A 16569-nucleotide genomic window follows, 5' to 3' on the forward strand; every position below is an offset into this window, starting at 1 on the left:
TGCAGCTCAGAGCAGTGCAATGTCAGTGTCTTTTGTAAGAATTATGGAAGTTACTATGCCATTAGTTGTGTATACTTCACAGAAAAAGGAATATAAGCCCTAATTTTACCGTTGAGCTCATTTTTGGAGACACTGTTTAGAGGGTCTTTATGTAAGAATTCCCAGCATTAATGAGTCAAACACTTTTTTCCCCCCTTTTTCTTTTTCTAAGATAAGAATTCTGATAAACTTAGATAAGCTGATGTTTGTCTTAACAAGCTTTCCATAAGCATTTTTTTTTCTGAGAAAACTCATCTCACAATCTGTATTATGAAATAACAATTATTCTCTATGCTTCTTCTATTTTAACCTATTCTTACTCAAACAGCTTTAATCTTGCTTTAAGTTAGATGTTCACCTACCAGGGTGCTTTTCCCATTTCCCAATAAAAGATGAGCCAAACTTAGACCATTGGTGTAATGAGGGATTTTTCACTTTACTTTGGTAAAACACAATTCAAAATTTTGAATCTGGATAGGGGTACATTCTTATACTGCTCCATTTGTGTGTTATAAAAGTTTTCCTATCATGATAATATTTTGAGCCCTTGCCCAAGTGTATCAGTGTGCTCAGAGTGTGGCTCTAGTTTCTGTGGAGCTGGCAAGTACAGCACCCTTGCAGGGCACATCTTTTCTGAAGCACAGAACCTGAATGCAGACCTGTTGTAGCAGTTCAGCTCAGCTGGTGCAGTGCTGATCAGGACTGACTGCTCCATTTAAACCATATCAAGGCAGGTTTGAATTTCTCCCAACAAGCTGTTATGTTCCAGCATGTTTTAATCATGATTAGCTGACATAAGGCAGAATAAGGTTTGCTTCCTAAGGGTCAGCTGTGGCCAGCATCCTGTCAGCTTTCTGTTTACAGCTGGGTTTCAGCACAGAGCAGCTCTGCAATGCATACCAGCCCAGGGCCACAGCAGCCACACACAGGCTGTGCAGCTGGCACAGCACAGGAGATTGTTCGCTGTGGGATGCAGGTACATCATTAGACACTGAAAATGAGTCTTTGCACTGAAAATGACACTTTGCAAAGTGTCAGAACAAGGTCTATGTACAGCTTAAAGACTCATTTTTCCAAATGGTGAATTTTGTTCACAGGATGGAGTGATGGAGCTGGCCCAGGTACTGTGTCCCTTCTTGCAGCAAATCAATACGTGCTGAGCCAGCAGCTTGTGACACCTCCTCGGACTCAGAATTCATCAGTGCCTGTAGTAGCCTGGCTTGGGCAGCACAGGCAGAGTCAAGCTCAAACTCATTTTCAAATGAGATTATTTTAAGGGAATCTAATAGGACAGTTAAGTCGAAAATAAATCCAATAGGGTTTAAATCTCAGGAAGCATAAAAGGTACCACCTTAATTTTAAAGCTGCTACAATTCAGAAGTGTTGGAGCTAGGAAGGTGCTCAGAGGAGCATCACCATTGCCCCTGCCCTGTCCATACAGATAGCCTGAGGCAATAGTTTTGGATTCCATCAGGAATGTGACACATAGTCTGACCCTGTATAAAAAACATCCTTATGCCTTTGAGATTGAAATGTCCTTTAACAATGGCATTACTGTATGGACTATGGAATGGTTGGTTACAGGGTGATTTGGTGGAACTTACCCAATTTATTTTAATAAGGTGTTCAATAATTAAGTCATGTACTCTTAAAATCTTACTTAAGAAGTTGTGACTGCTGCAGTAATTATTTCTGAGTTAAATTTAGGTATATGCCAGGGCCTTCATACAGTCAGTGGGCTACAACTGTGTGCACACCCATAACCATCAGCACCACTGGCAGATGGGTGAGTTTTTGCAGGGTTTATATATTAGATAACTGTCACAAGTGTTTGTGAGCAAAAACCTGAAACCTCTGGCAACACTGACCAAAGAGTTTTGAAGAAATTATGAGAATCTTTTTTCAGACAGATTGTAATTATTCTAAAAAAACAACTGTATATTATTTCACAAAACATGATTTAGTTCAGTGATCAGACAGAAGGGAGAATCCACATCCGGAAGCATTTGACAGAATCTTTACTAAATTTTGACATTTTAACAGTGAGTTCTGTGAGTGATAGTACTTAATGAAATTCATAATGTTATTTGCTCTAAAGTTGTTGCCAAGCTGAGAAAATAACACTGCTTGTTTAAATTGGATCAGAAATCACCTTAAAACTTTTAGAGATAATGGCTATATTTTGAATTTTATATTTTTTTTAATTCTTTCTGAAACAGGTCATTTTTATTTTCTGGAAGGGCAGAACGATGCTCTGCTTTGTGGAAATAGCTCTGATGCTGGGTAAGACCAAATCTCATCATATTATTGCACTGTGCAGAAATTAGCACGTTCCATAGATGAGCAGTTCAAGTGGGGCTTATTTTGAGTGACCACTTCCTTTCCCATAAGAAAGGCTTTTACACTGGGCTTAGGATTGGTGTTTGTGATCGGAGCTCAGTGGATTAGTCAGGTAAACTGGGTGTTTGCATGATGAATGAGTAATTTTGTGTTAGTATAGCTCCTGCCGGGTCAGTAAGTAGCAGGAAGAGCAATACCTGATGGGGAAACCTGGAAAAACATGCTATTTTGCAGTTCTGACTGCACATAGGAGTGCACTAACATCAGCAGTTGATAATATTTAAATGACTAAATAGGTAATGTCCAGTTTGTCTTTGTAGGCAGTGCCCAGAAGGATATACTTGTGTGAAAGCTGGCAGAAACCCCAATTATGGCTACACAAGTTTTGACACCTTCAGCTGGGCTTTCTTGTCGCTGTTTCGGCTAATGACTCAGGACTTCTGGGAAAACCTTTATCAATTGGTGAGACATTTTTAATGAAAAATAGACCAAACATGTTTGTATCAGCGATGCAAAAGGACTACAGTCAATTTTCTTATCTGAATTTTAACAGTATGGAAAACAGAACTTTTGTTAACATATAGTTCCTTATAAATGTATTATTATTTCCAGACACTGCGTGCTGCTGGGAAGACATACATGATATTCTTTGTTCTGGTGATTTTTCTGGGCTCTTTCTATCTGATAAACCTGATCCTGGCTGTGGTTGCCATGGCCTATGAAGAACAGAATCAAGCAACCCTGGAAGAGGCAGAGCAGAAAGAGGCAGAATTTCAACAGATGCTGGAACAACTGAAGAAGCAACAAGAAGCAGCCCAGGTATCATTTATGGTGTAGTAATGCAGGACTGCATGTGAGTTTACTAGAGATATTCAACTTCTGCTTTCTGAAATTGGAAATATAAAGCACCCTGTTGGTCTTTCAATGACAGAGATAGCTCAGAGGTTTTCTATTGTGCACTGAAGAAAGGCATTGTGAATGATTCAGCCATCAATAAGGAATATTCAAAACTAGTTGTAGGTTATTCACTATGGTTTTCTAGTCTAGTGTCATTAACAGTCTGGTAGACTTCTGCATTTAAAATTTACTCATGAAGGATGTGAGAAGTCCATGACCAGCACATATCTTGAGTCAATTGATGAATAATAATTAGAAGAAAAACCTAGGGAGAGGATAGCCTATAGAAAGTGTTAAGATCTGGGTCTTTTGGAATAGAAATTACAAGTAAATGAAAGAAAAGAAAACATTATGTCGTGGTTTCCTCAGTGATATAAATTTCTTCTGCATCATGGCAGGCAGCAGCAGTAACAGCATCAGCAGTAACAGCATCTGCAGAGTCCAGGGAGCCCAGTGCTGCAGGAGAAGCAGGAGGGCTCTCAGAAAGTTCCTCAGATGCATCAAAATTGAGCTCAAAGAGTGCAAAAGAGAGGAGAAATAGAAGGAAAAAAAGGAAACAGAAAGAACAGTCTGGAGGAGAGGAAAAAGATGAAGAGGAATTTCACAAGTCTGAATCAGAAGACAGCATCAGAAGAAAAGGTTTCCGATTGTCTATTGAAGGCAATAGACTGACATATGAAAAGAAGTATTCTTCTCCACATCAGGTATTGCCTATAGGGTTTTTTTTGTAAAAGCATATATTTAAAGCATCATAGGCTGTTGCAAAACTACTTTAGTCTTCTTGAAGTACAGTAATATGATGCTACTGCATAAACAAAGGAAATACTGATACTTCTATTACCTTAATTCGTGTTGCTAGTGCTTGAGAGGAAGTGCTGTAGCTGTTAGATTGCCTTGTCAAATAACTGCTCAGAATTAAATGTAACATCATGTCTCTGTTCTTCTAATAGGATTATTTAAAAGTCACATGAAAATATTCTCTGATTGATTTTGTAGGTTTCCTTTTAGCATGATTGTATATTACCTAGATGTGTTAAAATGCTACAGTATTTTTCTGTTATAATAGCCTACATTTGCCTCCATCATTTCAATGATGTTTCAACCAATGTTTGATCACTACGGACAAGATGCTTCATACATGAAATAAAGTGCATGTATGGACTTCCTTTATTGCTTGGTGGGAATTGTGCAGCTGATCTGTTTGGCAGCTTTAGCTGAAAAAGGAGTGTTCAGCACTGGTTTTGTTTTAAGAATCCATGGACGGTGATACTTCTGTCTGCAAAATATATCTCTGATGAAACACATGTAAAAATTTCACAGCAGCATGTAGCTTCCAGGTACCATGGTTACTCTCATTTAAGAAAAAAATAAAACCAATGCTAATCTAATAACAGTGCTAAGTTTGTGGATTTCAGCTAATAAGCACGTATTTTGTTTGTCCACAGTCTTTGCTGAGCATTCGTGGCTCCCTGTTTTCCCCAAGGCGCAACAGCAGAACAAGTCTTTTCAGCTTCAGAGGTCGAGCAAAAGACGTAGGATCAGAGAATGACTTTGCTGATGATGAGCACAGCACCTTTGAAGACAATGACAGCAGAAGAGATTCTCTCTTTGTGCCGCGCAGGCACGGCGAGCGGCGCAACAGTAACATTAGCCAGGCCAGTAGGTCATCCAGGATGCTGGCAGTGTTTCCAGTGAATGGGAAGATGCACAGCACCGTGGATTGCAATGGGGTGGTTTCCCTGGTTGGTGGACCATCTGTTCCTACATCGCCTGTTGGACAGCTTCTGCCAGAGGTGATAATAGATAAACCAGCTACTGATGACAATGTAAGAAAGTTTTAAATAGCTTAGGCATGGTGGCATTTCCTTACTGCACCAGCCAGTGTTCTCTACAGAATGGAACCCTTGGCAATGCTTCCTGGTTGGTCAAGCTGTGAATGCTCCTGCATCTTGTAAAATCTTTACTAAATAAAACAGCTAAAATAGGTTTGCAACCTAAGCATTTACTTACAAAGATTCTCATAACTAACAAATGCAAGTCACAGTTTCCAAGTAATAAAATAATAACATACACATTCATTAAAATGCTATGCTTCACTGTATTACTGTGCCATACTTTCCTTTAGCTGATCTAAAGGTCCATCTAGCTATTGTAGACATACAGTATTTTGATATAATACGATATGTTGACATACAATGGAAAATATTACACAAAAATGTTATATAACTACAATCAATATGATGCTGTATTACCACTATCAAAATTAGCATAATTAGTTAATTTTGATACAATTCTTTCTTATCAGACTGGTTAAAAATGTAAGGAAGTTTAGAATTCCTTATTAGCACTTATTTCTCATTCCTATATATTTTCCATCCATTTCTGGTGGAGTATTGTAGTATAGACAATAGTTCATTGGAAGATCACAGTTCAATACATACTTCCAAAAATTAAAATGTCTTTGTGAACATATGTGCAGCATGTATTGCTGCCATTCTCTTACCGTACACAAGGTAAGAGAAAATGTCTCCAAAAAATTTCTTGTTTAGTCCAGATTTGTCTACTCTAAGACGGCTAAAAAATACTAGCATGAGGAAGCATGAGGAAGTCAGACTTTTCTTACTTGTTACAGTTTGATTAGGGGAAAAGACTATTATGTTACAAACCCCAGAATATTCTGTCAGCAGGAGCAAGGAAAAAAAATTACGGTTTGCAAAATTTTGGGCAATATTTTTGAACTCGACCCTTTTCCATTTGTTAAAATTTGTTTAAATGTTTAAAGACTCTACATATCTGGAAGGAAAAAAAATGAAAAAAGTAAGTAAATAAACTCAATCTTGAACTGTAGGTACCTATGACCTAATGCCTTTCTAAAATTATTTTAAGGGTACTAAAAAGTAATAAAAGTCCGACATGATCAAATAAGAAGTGCACGGAGCACGTGTCCACGCTAAGACACTACTAACAGGCTTATGTAGTATTTGCTTATCTGGCTGTTTCTTCAACGTGGTCTCACCTACTGTCATTCTCTGTATAGGGCACCACGACAGAACCAGAAATGAGGAAGAGAATATCAGGTTCTTTTCACATTTCTATGGATTTCCTGGAAGATCCAGCTTTAAGGGAAAGAGCCATGAGTATTGCTAGCATCCTCACAAACACTGTGGAAGGTGTGTGCTATGCATAGCTTAATATTTAATCCTATTTTTCCCATGGATTTCTGAGAATTTGAGTTGAAACTTGAAAACAGATTTAAAATAGCTTAAGTACAGGTAACATCCAACAAACTGACACATATTTATCAGTACACTCAAAGCTCTTTATTTATTAAGTTTATTACATAACTAAGCATTAAATTATTACATAAGAAAGCATTTCTATCTCATTGTTTTTTCACCATCTAACTCATGTGCACGGTCATAATTGAGTGGATGCTTATGCACAGTAATTAAAAATTTATTATTGGACACAAAAAAGCCTCCGAATATTTTTCAAGCACATTCAACTATTGTTAAAACAGATATGCAATTTTGCAGTTTTATTTATTCAGTTATTCTGTAAAGGTATTCTACATGATCAAAATGTTTATTTTCTTGAATCCAGAATAAAAATTTTCACTTAAATGCTACAAATTTCTGAATAAAAATATTTACATACTAGAACAGTAGGTGGGAGAAACGAGCTGAAGTGTAATCAAGGAAATATTAAATACATAATACAAACTGATGCATAAATTGATGCTGATTGGCATAGTGATTGGAATACAAAGTTGTGCTTGACAGGTAAGCTTTGAACATAGCAAATATATTTGATGGAAATTTTTAAAGACTTTTCTTAAAAGTCCTGTGTAATGAGGGCTTCAAAGAGGTTAATCAGTACCAATACAGACTGAAAACCTTACTGGTACAATTCATATTGGAATGAGGAATGTTAGAGAAATCACATAGTTACATATATAAATTTTCTTTTCCCCACAGAACTTGAAGAATCAAGACAGAAATGCCCACCATGTTGGTATAAATTTGCAAATATTTTCTTGATCTGGGACTGCAGTCCACATTGGTTAAAAGTTAAGCATATTGTCAACTTAGTGGTAATGGACCCATTTGTTGACCTGGCTATTACAATTTGCATTGTTTTAAATACACTCTTTATGGCTATGGAACATTATCCGATGACGGATGAATTCAGTAATGTACTTTCAGTTGGAAATCTGGTAAGTTTGTTGGGGTTTTGCGTTCATGAGTTGGGAGAAAATATGCCTATAATAACTGAAAGGAAAAGTTTTAACAGCTTTTTGGATATTTATTCAGATATAAGTATCAGAACATTTTTGGAAATTTGACTGTCAACCCTGACTCATGTAGCTTAGGATACTGTAAAATCAATATACTGCTGTGTTCTGCAAAACCAAATTAAAAATTTAAAAATTGGCTCCAATGCTACATTAAGTAAAGTCCATCTTAAGTAGAGTTTGATTTGTGCAAACCAGGAAATGCATTGCTTCCATGAAAGAGACACTATGCAAATAAATGCAGTGTTAATTTCTCAATCGATACCATACAAATCTTTAAATTATGAATGTGTTTTTAATTGCTGTTTCCTGAGCAGAAACTTACAATATCTAAAAGATTCCTTTAAAAGCATTTCCAGAATTTTCTCCTGCAGAAGTCTTTTTACATGGATAGCTGGATTGTTTTCTTTCTATTTTTTATGTTAAAAAAATACCGCAGTACTTTCTCCTCTCCTATTTTTTATTGTTTTTATCCTCTGATAATTAGTAAGATATATTTTCCCCGTGTTGTCAGCTGTATTTTCTCCCTTTCTCTCTGCTTCAAAAAGATAAATTATTAAAGATTTCATGAGTTAACTTTTTGTAGCTCTCTTTTGAACTGACAGGTTTGATCACATAGAAGTATCTGCAGCTACAGTCCTACTTTATCTCTTACTTTAAGAATTGATTTCTTATAATGTGATTTTTAATAATCCTTGTTTTGTAATGAGGAGCAAACAGACCGTGCAAATGACTATAGAATTTAGGAGGGAGAACTAATAGCAAATTCTATGGCTGATTTTCGTGTACTTAAAATAAGGGAAAAGCTGAAACTTTGCTTCCTAATAAGATGTAAAATCTTGTATTATAGTATTTCATAGGTTTGTTTTCCACCCAAGGAAATTCCATATAAATCTTGGTGTACCTCTGACTACAAAGAGAGTGTGAGAGAACTTGTGTATAAGCAGCGCATTCTTCCACTTTTAGGCTCCCTGACACAAACCCCCTCTGCAATAGAGAGGATCTTGGAGGTTGCCTGCTCCAGTAGTTCAACTTCAAAGCTCCTTGAGCTGTTCTGAGTGTTAGGAACCTAATTCTGCATTTCGAAGTGTATCATTCTTATGTCTTTCTCAGGGGTTCAAATCCTGTATCTTAAAAATTGGTGTAACCTTTCCCTCTCAGGTGTTTGTATCTAAAACTGTATTTAAAGACTGCAACAATCTGTCTTGAGTATTGGTGTTTCTAGGCAGAGCAAGGCAGACTCTTCTTTCCTGTCTCCTGATTATCCCACTTAGATTATTATTCTCTTTAGCTGTCCTATTTTCTTTTCAGCTTGCTGGAAAATGGGTTAACCAGAAAAAAAAGAAAAAGAAAAAGAAAAAAAAAAAGAAAATAAATTTCAGAGCAGGGCTCAAGCAGTTTTTAATTTAATTTAAATTCTCCCAAGACTTCTCTCAAAGCTACTCAGGGTTATTACTTTGGTGGGTCTTAAATATAATTTCTACTTCATTCAGCATAGAAACTCATGGTGAGAAACCACTACCAGCAGCACTTTGTTTACAGTGCATTCTTAAATACTTTTTTATCCCTAACATTGAAGTGTTTGAGCCAACCAACTTCGCTGAACTTGGGCACACCCAAGTAGAAGTTACTCAGCTTCAGGAAATTCTTGCACCTCAGTACATTATAATCTATTTCAGTTGCTGTTTCAACTGAGATACATTATAATATACCATTTATTCATCTGGTATAAATAATTGCAGCTCTGTTGAACTGAATGGAAGGTCATAACAGGCAAGAAGCTGCTCCCCTATAGTCTTAGATTTGGCCTTGTTTGTAATTTGTATACCAAGAAAGAGCTATACCATATAATTTCTTGGAAAACCTTCTGGCTTATGTCCTGAAAATCAAATTTGGGACATTGTTTGTACAGTACCTGAGAAAGCCCATATCCTTAGAAAGTTGAAACTGGATTTTAAATGTTATAAACCAGAAGTTTATGTAATTAGTTTAGTATCAAATTTAATTAATAGAAAAATTACGTGGTATTGTGACGCTTGTTAAGGGAAGGTGGGCATAATAAATCACTACAATAAATGTGACTATTTTTAAGTATTGCTTGTGGATAAGACATAGCTTGAATTAAAAATCTAAACAACTAGATCTGGAGTATTATGTTTCACCATGGAATAACAAATTGCCCTTTGAACTCAGGTCTTCACTGGAATCTTCACAGCAGAAATGTTTCTCAAGATAATTGCAATGGATCCTTACTATTATTTCCAGGAAGGCTGGAATATTTTTGATGGTTTTATTGTAACCCTTAGCTTGGTTGAACTTGGTCTTGCAGATGTGGAAGGACTATCGGTTCTTCGATCATTCAGATTGGTAAATACACTCCAATGGTACTGATTTTTCAATGTGGCTTCATTAAAATAATTTTATTTTTGTCTTAAAAATTTGCTTGATGTTTGCCATGATACTGATCCTGAGGACAGTTTCATTAGCACAAATCTTTACTAATTGTGGTATCTTACAGTCTTCAGTGGGAATCTATAGAGGTACAAACAGATAGCAGTGGGTGCCCTGGGCCTATTTCCAATGTATCCATCATATATAGGCACTTCAAACATTTCACTATGCAGAAATAAATTGACTCACTAGAGGTATTGTGCTCTGCTTGACATACGAGAACTAGATCTCTACAAATACTAGTTGCAAAGTTGTCCAGATGATTTTAACAGGTGAACCCTGGATTTTAAGTTCAACTCAGTAACTTCTCTGGCCTGCAGTAAAAGTTATGCTTTGAGAATATCAAATTACAATTTTACAATTTTTTCTTGAGGGTAACTTCCATCTTCATATCTTTAGACAAGATGATACCCTCTGAACAGTCCAACTAAAGCCATATTTTGCATCAATATCCTTCCACAAATTGCCTTTAATATATACTTGTGTCTTTCTGGTTCTCCTAACAGTGTTTTTCTTTCCTTCCAGTTACGAGTTTTCAAATTGGCAAAATCTTGGCCAACACTAAATATGTTGATAAAAATCATTGGTAATTCCGTGGGAGCTCTGGGGAATCTGACCCTGGTGCTGGCCATCATCGTGTTCATTTTTGCTGTGGTTGGGATGCAGCTGTTTGGGAAAAACTACAAGGAATGCGTCTGCAAAATTGCAAGTGACTGCGTGCTTCCTCGCTGGCACATGCAAGATTTTTTCCACTCTTTCCTGATTGTATTCCGAGTGCTGTGTGGAGAATGGATAGAAACAATGTGGGACTGCATGGAGGTTGCTGGCCAAGCCATGTGCCTTACAGTCTTCATGATGGTCATGGTGATTGGAAACCTGGTGGTATGTAATCAAAGTGTTAACAAAAAATGATTTGGCAAGAGAACGGCCTCAGTCCTGAAGTGAACTAAGTGCTCTGGCTCTGCTTCAATATAGCACTTAAGCAGGTGGTTTCAAGTAATGCTTAAAGTTAAACTTAAGAGCTTTTTTGGATAGAGAACAAAATATTCTGCCATGTCAAAATCCTGATAATGTCAGAGTGGGCACTTAAGAAGGTGGCTAATTTCTCTTTTGGCCCTTTGAAAATATTTTGTGCTCGAAATAATTTTAGTTTATGGGCTCTTTATAAACCATTTGCTGTAGATTATTTTTTTGTTATTTATACCATATGATTGGTCACCTGAATAATCCAGTTTCTGTTATGTGGTGGGATATATTAAACTTGGTAATGCTGAACAGTAAATCTGATAGCTTCATTTTTAGATTATTAGCTTTGAGACCAAAATATTTCTATACTTTGGGGAATTAAAGACACATTTACAGATATTAGTCAATTGTACAAATATTTTTGAATAGTTGAGCAGGACTTAAGCTAAGTGAAATAAGCTTTGTTTTTATGGAGAAAAGAAAAAATTTTCAGGATACATTTTTTGTTATGGTGAATTACTGGGATTTTAGTCTTTGAAGTCACTAATAGGACATTTTTTAATAAAATAAATGTTATTTTTTTAATAAAGTCTAGAGCATATTTTTTAAAATCTTTCTGCAGGTACTGAATCTGTTTTTGGCCTTGCTCTTGAGCTCATTTAGTGCAGACAACCTAGCTGTGACAGATGATGATAACGAAATGAACAATCTCCAGATTGCTGTGGCAAGGATTCAGAAAGGCATAGACTATGTGAAGAGAAAAGCACGTGAATTCATCCAAAAAGCCTTTGTTAAAAAACAGAAAGCTTTAGATGAAATCAAGCCACTTGAAGATTTAAACAACAAAAATAGCTGTATTTCTAACCATACAACTGTGGAACTAAGCAAGGACCACGACTATATTAAAGATGCAAATGGAACCACCAGTGGTATAGGCACAGGTAGCAGTGTGGAAAAATACATAATTGATGAGAGTGATTACATGTCATTCATAAACAACCCAAGCCTCACTGTGACAGTGCCCATTGCTGTGGGTGAATCTGACTTTGAAAATCTAAACACAGAAGAATTTAGTAGTGAATCAGACCTGGAAGAAAGCAAAGAGGTATTTAGATATTTTTTACATTTCTTTCTGATCTTTTGAGGGTCTTTGTTATATGGGATTTTGTTTGGTTGTTTGGGTTTTTATTGTTTCACGTTTCATAAGCCAGTGTATTCAATTCTTAGTCATTTATTTTGACATTTCTTTGTTGATGGGCATAAATGAGTAGATAAAGGAGGACTTAATTCTTGATAAACAAAAGTGAGAGAAAGAGTTAAAAATTATAGCCTTCAAGAGGGGATAGAAGGCCAGGTAATGGGAGACTCAACTACTCCATAAAAACTATATATGGTCCACATGGCAGTTGTAACATTCTTTAGGGGACAGTGCCTTAGCTGCGGTGCTATTCCACCAGAAATTTTTGTTTGCCTTCTGTCACAAGAGTCCCATGAGGAGTTTGGTACATCTTCTCACTGCCTCTTGGAAAAGCAGATATAATCCAGAAAACATATAGATGGTTTATGTAACTCCTTTAGACATTCCTTTACACATATGAATTCTTTTAGATTTTAAAATTGTCAGCTCTTCTAGACCTAGATTCCCATAGAAAGAAGTCTTAACCATATACTTGAAATTCACTCGGTTGTTAAAATTGAAAAGTACCAAGAGATGAAAATATCTACTAAAGGAATGCTAAAGCAGACTACTGACATTAAGTCTTTTAGAGAACTCTAATTTTAAAAAGCATATTAAGGCTATAAATCGTCCATTATGTAACTTAGTATGTGGCTATTTTAGCAAAATAATAAACTGATTCACTGACAGGATTTGCAAAACAACTACATCCTCAATGACTTATTTTGTTGCCATTTTAGTCAAATTAGAAAATTACCTTTCCAGACACTTAACAATATTAATGTTCATACTTGAGTAAAAACAGCCTTAACCAGGTAATTCCCATTTTGGTAGCAATTCAGTTTCCTTACAGGATAGCTCATCTTCCCCCTTCTGTCCCATGGTTGTATTGCTAACAGTGCTTCAGACACCAAATTTTAGGGTAGCTGAATTCTTTACCACTATCCCTTCACTATGTATAAGAGCCCTCTAGTGGTCTCAGCAAAAATTCTGTGTTAAGCTAAGTGCAATTTTTAGATCCTCCTCCAAGAAAGGAGACCTGTACAAAACAGCTTCTCCCCATAGCAACTTATTTCAGAGAGAGTGTTGTTCCCATTTCCTAATTAATATCTGAAGCATTAATAATTCTTTCCCTGTTAAATATTAGCTAAAATGTCTGTAATTAATTTGACTTAGGCTTATGAACCACTACAATAAAGGTTCTTAAAATTTCTTTCAGCACATTATGAACCACCCCCAGCATGAATAATTTCAAAATAAAACATTTAAAAAAAGATCCTTTAGAGGAAAACAATGACTTATCATCTACTCTCCACAAGTACCTTCATGCTGTCCAGTCCAATCTTCCAACCCATCAGAGAGCAGTCAGAGAGACACCACCTGGTTTGTGACTGACCAATGGAGAATTGAACCCATTTAGACTGATTCAGTTTAGGAAAGCTTAGGAAAGCTGTCTGCTGATGTGCTGCTACCTGTAGGAAAAGGGTTACTTTTCATCCCATTGAAAAAGTACTATGACACTTCTGCCTTATTGCTACCACTGCTTTAGTAAGTTTTGTTGTTAGTGTTGGGGGTTTTTATTGTCCTCAGTACCAAAAGGCCTGCTGCCACCCAGCATTGATGAGCCCGGGAGGAGGTTGTGGTGAGGTGGGGATCAGGCTCTTCTCCCAAGTAAGAGGAGACAGGATGAGGAAATTGCCTCAAGTTGCACTAGGGGAGGTTTAGGTTGGATATTGGGGAAAATGTCTCCACTGACAGGATTGTCAAGCACTGGAATAGGCTTTCACCCAAGGAAGTGGTTGAATTGTCATACCATACCTGTGGCACCTGGGGACATGGTTTAGTGGTGGTCTTGGCAGTGCTGAGTTTATAGTTAGTGTTCTATATTGCAGTTGTTTCATTATTTAATTTAGCCATACATGTTTAAATATATTTCTTTCACAATTTTGCCCAAGTTTTAGCCACAATACCAAAGAGATAGATTGCAACCACATTCCAGCTACACATTACATGTTACAACAATTTTCTGATTTTTAGTTTTTTAGGATGAGAATTAGCTTAATTGCATAAGTACATTCTTTTTATTATTTTTTTTTATTTTTATTTGATTCTTTTTGGGGGGGGTTCCAAATCATGCCTCTCTATCTGTATGCTTATCATGTTGTTGAAAATTTGTTGATAAAACATAATCTGTTTTTTTTACGGGCTTAAACACCTCAGCTTTGTTGTATGCAGATTCTGCTTCACTCTGAGATAGACTTTGAGCAATTTTGATCTGGATTTGCTAACGTCTGAAGCATGGCCTTCTCTGCTTTTTTCCCTCATTCCTCTGAGCTCCCATCTCATTTATGTAGTTATTTTTTAGACCCTTACCTGATTTTCAGTAGACACTACAAATTCCTGTATATTTGTTTAAACGTCATTATTTCTATGTAGGCCAAGAAATCATCATTATGACTTATGACTTGTTGTGGTCATAAATCTTCTCAGGTTTAGCATCATTACCCACATTTTTCAGTTTAAACCTCAATTTTATTTGAAGGCTGATCTGTTCCTGATACACCATCTGTTTAATAGATTCATACAGTGCAGGAGGAAAAGCAGGCTATAAATTTCTCAGATGTTTATCAACAATTTACTTACATGGAATTCTAGAACATTCAAAAATATTGTCTAATTTACTTATTCCAAAATCAAATAATATTCACCTTAAAATTATTTACTGTGATGCTTCTTTTCCTTTACAGAAGTTAAATTCATCTAGTTCTTCTGAAGGCAGCACAGTTGATATTGGACTTCCTGCAGAAGAACAACCAGAAGCTGAACCTGAGGAAGCCCAGGAGCCAGAGGCCTGCTTCACAGAAGGTATTTGGAAGAAAAACACTAATAATAATTGTTAATAGAATTACAGAATAATTTTCTATGTAAGTTAACTATTAAGATTTATGAATCACATTACCCTTTTGTTAGTGTTTAAGCTCTGATTATTAGCAATCATACTTTTAGTCCATAATATATTATATGGATACTGATATCACAATTATACTATGTATTGGATAAACAGTTAAAAAAACATTTTATTGGAAATGTATCTCTATTTTGAAAATAAGAAAAATATGGTATAGAAAGTTTTATTTTAATATGTTACTGTACTTTCAGAGCTTAGTTACAGATAATATACACACTATTTAAAAATATTCTTCACAGATATCTAAGTGCTTTATAAAGTATACATTACTAAAACAGCTGTTTAGTGCTAAATAAAAACTGAACCTAGATAGTCTTGTGCAAAATGCAAAATGAAACTTCTACAAACTGGCAAAAGGAGAAGGTGGAGCCTTGTGTGCCACCTGGGGACAAGAGCATTCTCAGCTGGTGGTGATCACTTCATCTTTCATTCTTCCTTCTATTGGCCCACAATTCAATGGAACCACAATTTGGTCATACATGTTTTTCCAATGTCATTTCCCTGGGAGAAAACTTATGGATGTGTGCATGTGAAGGAGGTGGCGAAAGAAATAGTTTTTAAAACAGTAATATAAGGATACAAATGCTATTTTTGGTATCTGTAAGCAAAAGTTAGATTCAGGCATTAGAGAATAAATGCTATTTTCAGGTTGGATTACTTCTGGAAATGATAACAGGTCATTCTTTAGAAATTCACATTGAACTTGTAAGAAGCAGTACTATAACAGTCTAGGATTTGTCACAGAAAATACCATTATTTATTGCTAGTATTTTTCTACATAAAAGTCAGCAGCTGAATCATAAAAGTGTGGATAAATTAGGGGCACAAGTTAGAGAAATTATCTGGTACTGAAAAACCCAGAACTCAGATAAGAGGCTTAAATTTTTTCATGCAATGAATGCAGCACTGTTTAAATTGAGTATCCTGAACAAAAGAAGGCACAGTTTAATATCATTTGCCCATATCTTAATACATAAACCTGTATTCTGTAATTTGGCTTCACATTCAATGGACTTTAATCTTTTTGTGTGCACTGTATTGAGCACTTACTTCTTGATAAATGAGAAATACATTCTTCTCACTCGTTCATTTAACCATAAATTCTAATTGTCTCAATTAATGCAACCAAACAAAATCTCTTTTTTTTTCCTCCTCTCATTACATACACTGTTCTAAAGGCTGTGTAAGAAGGTTCAAGTGCTGTCAAGTAAGCATAGAAGAAGGGAGAGGAAAGCAGTGGTGGAACCTTAGAAAAACCTGCTTCAGGATTGTTGAACACAACTGGTTTGAGACTTTCATTGTCTTTATGATTCTCCTCAGTAGTGGAGCTCTGGTGAGTAAAACATGAACAGAATATTTCCATGTTGTCAGAAAACTCCATAAAATTGTCTTTTCTATCACTGTTTCAACACAATTCCATGTCTTCAAATGATAGAA

General features: G+C 36.0%; 1 protein-coding gene across 1 annotated transcript in view; it reads left to right on the forward strand.

Annotated features, from left to right (window-relative positions):
- LOC111932132 (sodium channel protein type 1 subunit alpha) overlaps positions 1–16569 on the forward strand; it is a 76959-nt gene that overhangs the window by 30917 nt on the left and 29473 nt on the right. Inside the window, exons 9-20 of the mRNA XM_086896789.1 lie at positions 2259–2322; positions 2700–2841; positions 2992–3198; positions 3675–3980; positions 4722–5102; positions 6314–6446; positions 7254–7492; positions 9764–9937; positions 10547–10903; positions 11610–12092; positions 14912–15029; positions 16311–16465. Coding sequence (XP_086752915.1) covers positions 2259–2322; positions 2700–2841; positions 2992–3198; positions 3675–3980; positions 4722–5102; positions 6314–6446; positions 7254–7492; positions 9764–9937; positions 10547–10903; positions 11610–12092; positions 14912–15029; positions 16311–16465 — 2759 coding nt within the window. The remainder of the gene's footprint in view (positions 1–2258; positions 2323–2699; positions 2842–2991; positions 3199–3674; positions 3981–4721; positions 5103–6313; positions 6447–7253; positions 7493–9763; positions 9938–10546; positions 10904–11609; positions 12093–14911; positions 15030–16310; positions 16466–16569) is intronic.

This window comes from Cyanistes caeruleus, chromosome 7 (genome assembly GCF_971803275.1).
Source record: "Cyanistes caeruleus chromosome 7, bCyaCae1.hap1.1, whole genome shotgun sequence".
NCBI lineage: Eukaryota > Metazoa > Chordata > Aves > Passeriformes > Paridae > Cyanistes > Cyanistes caeruleus.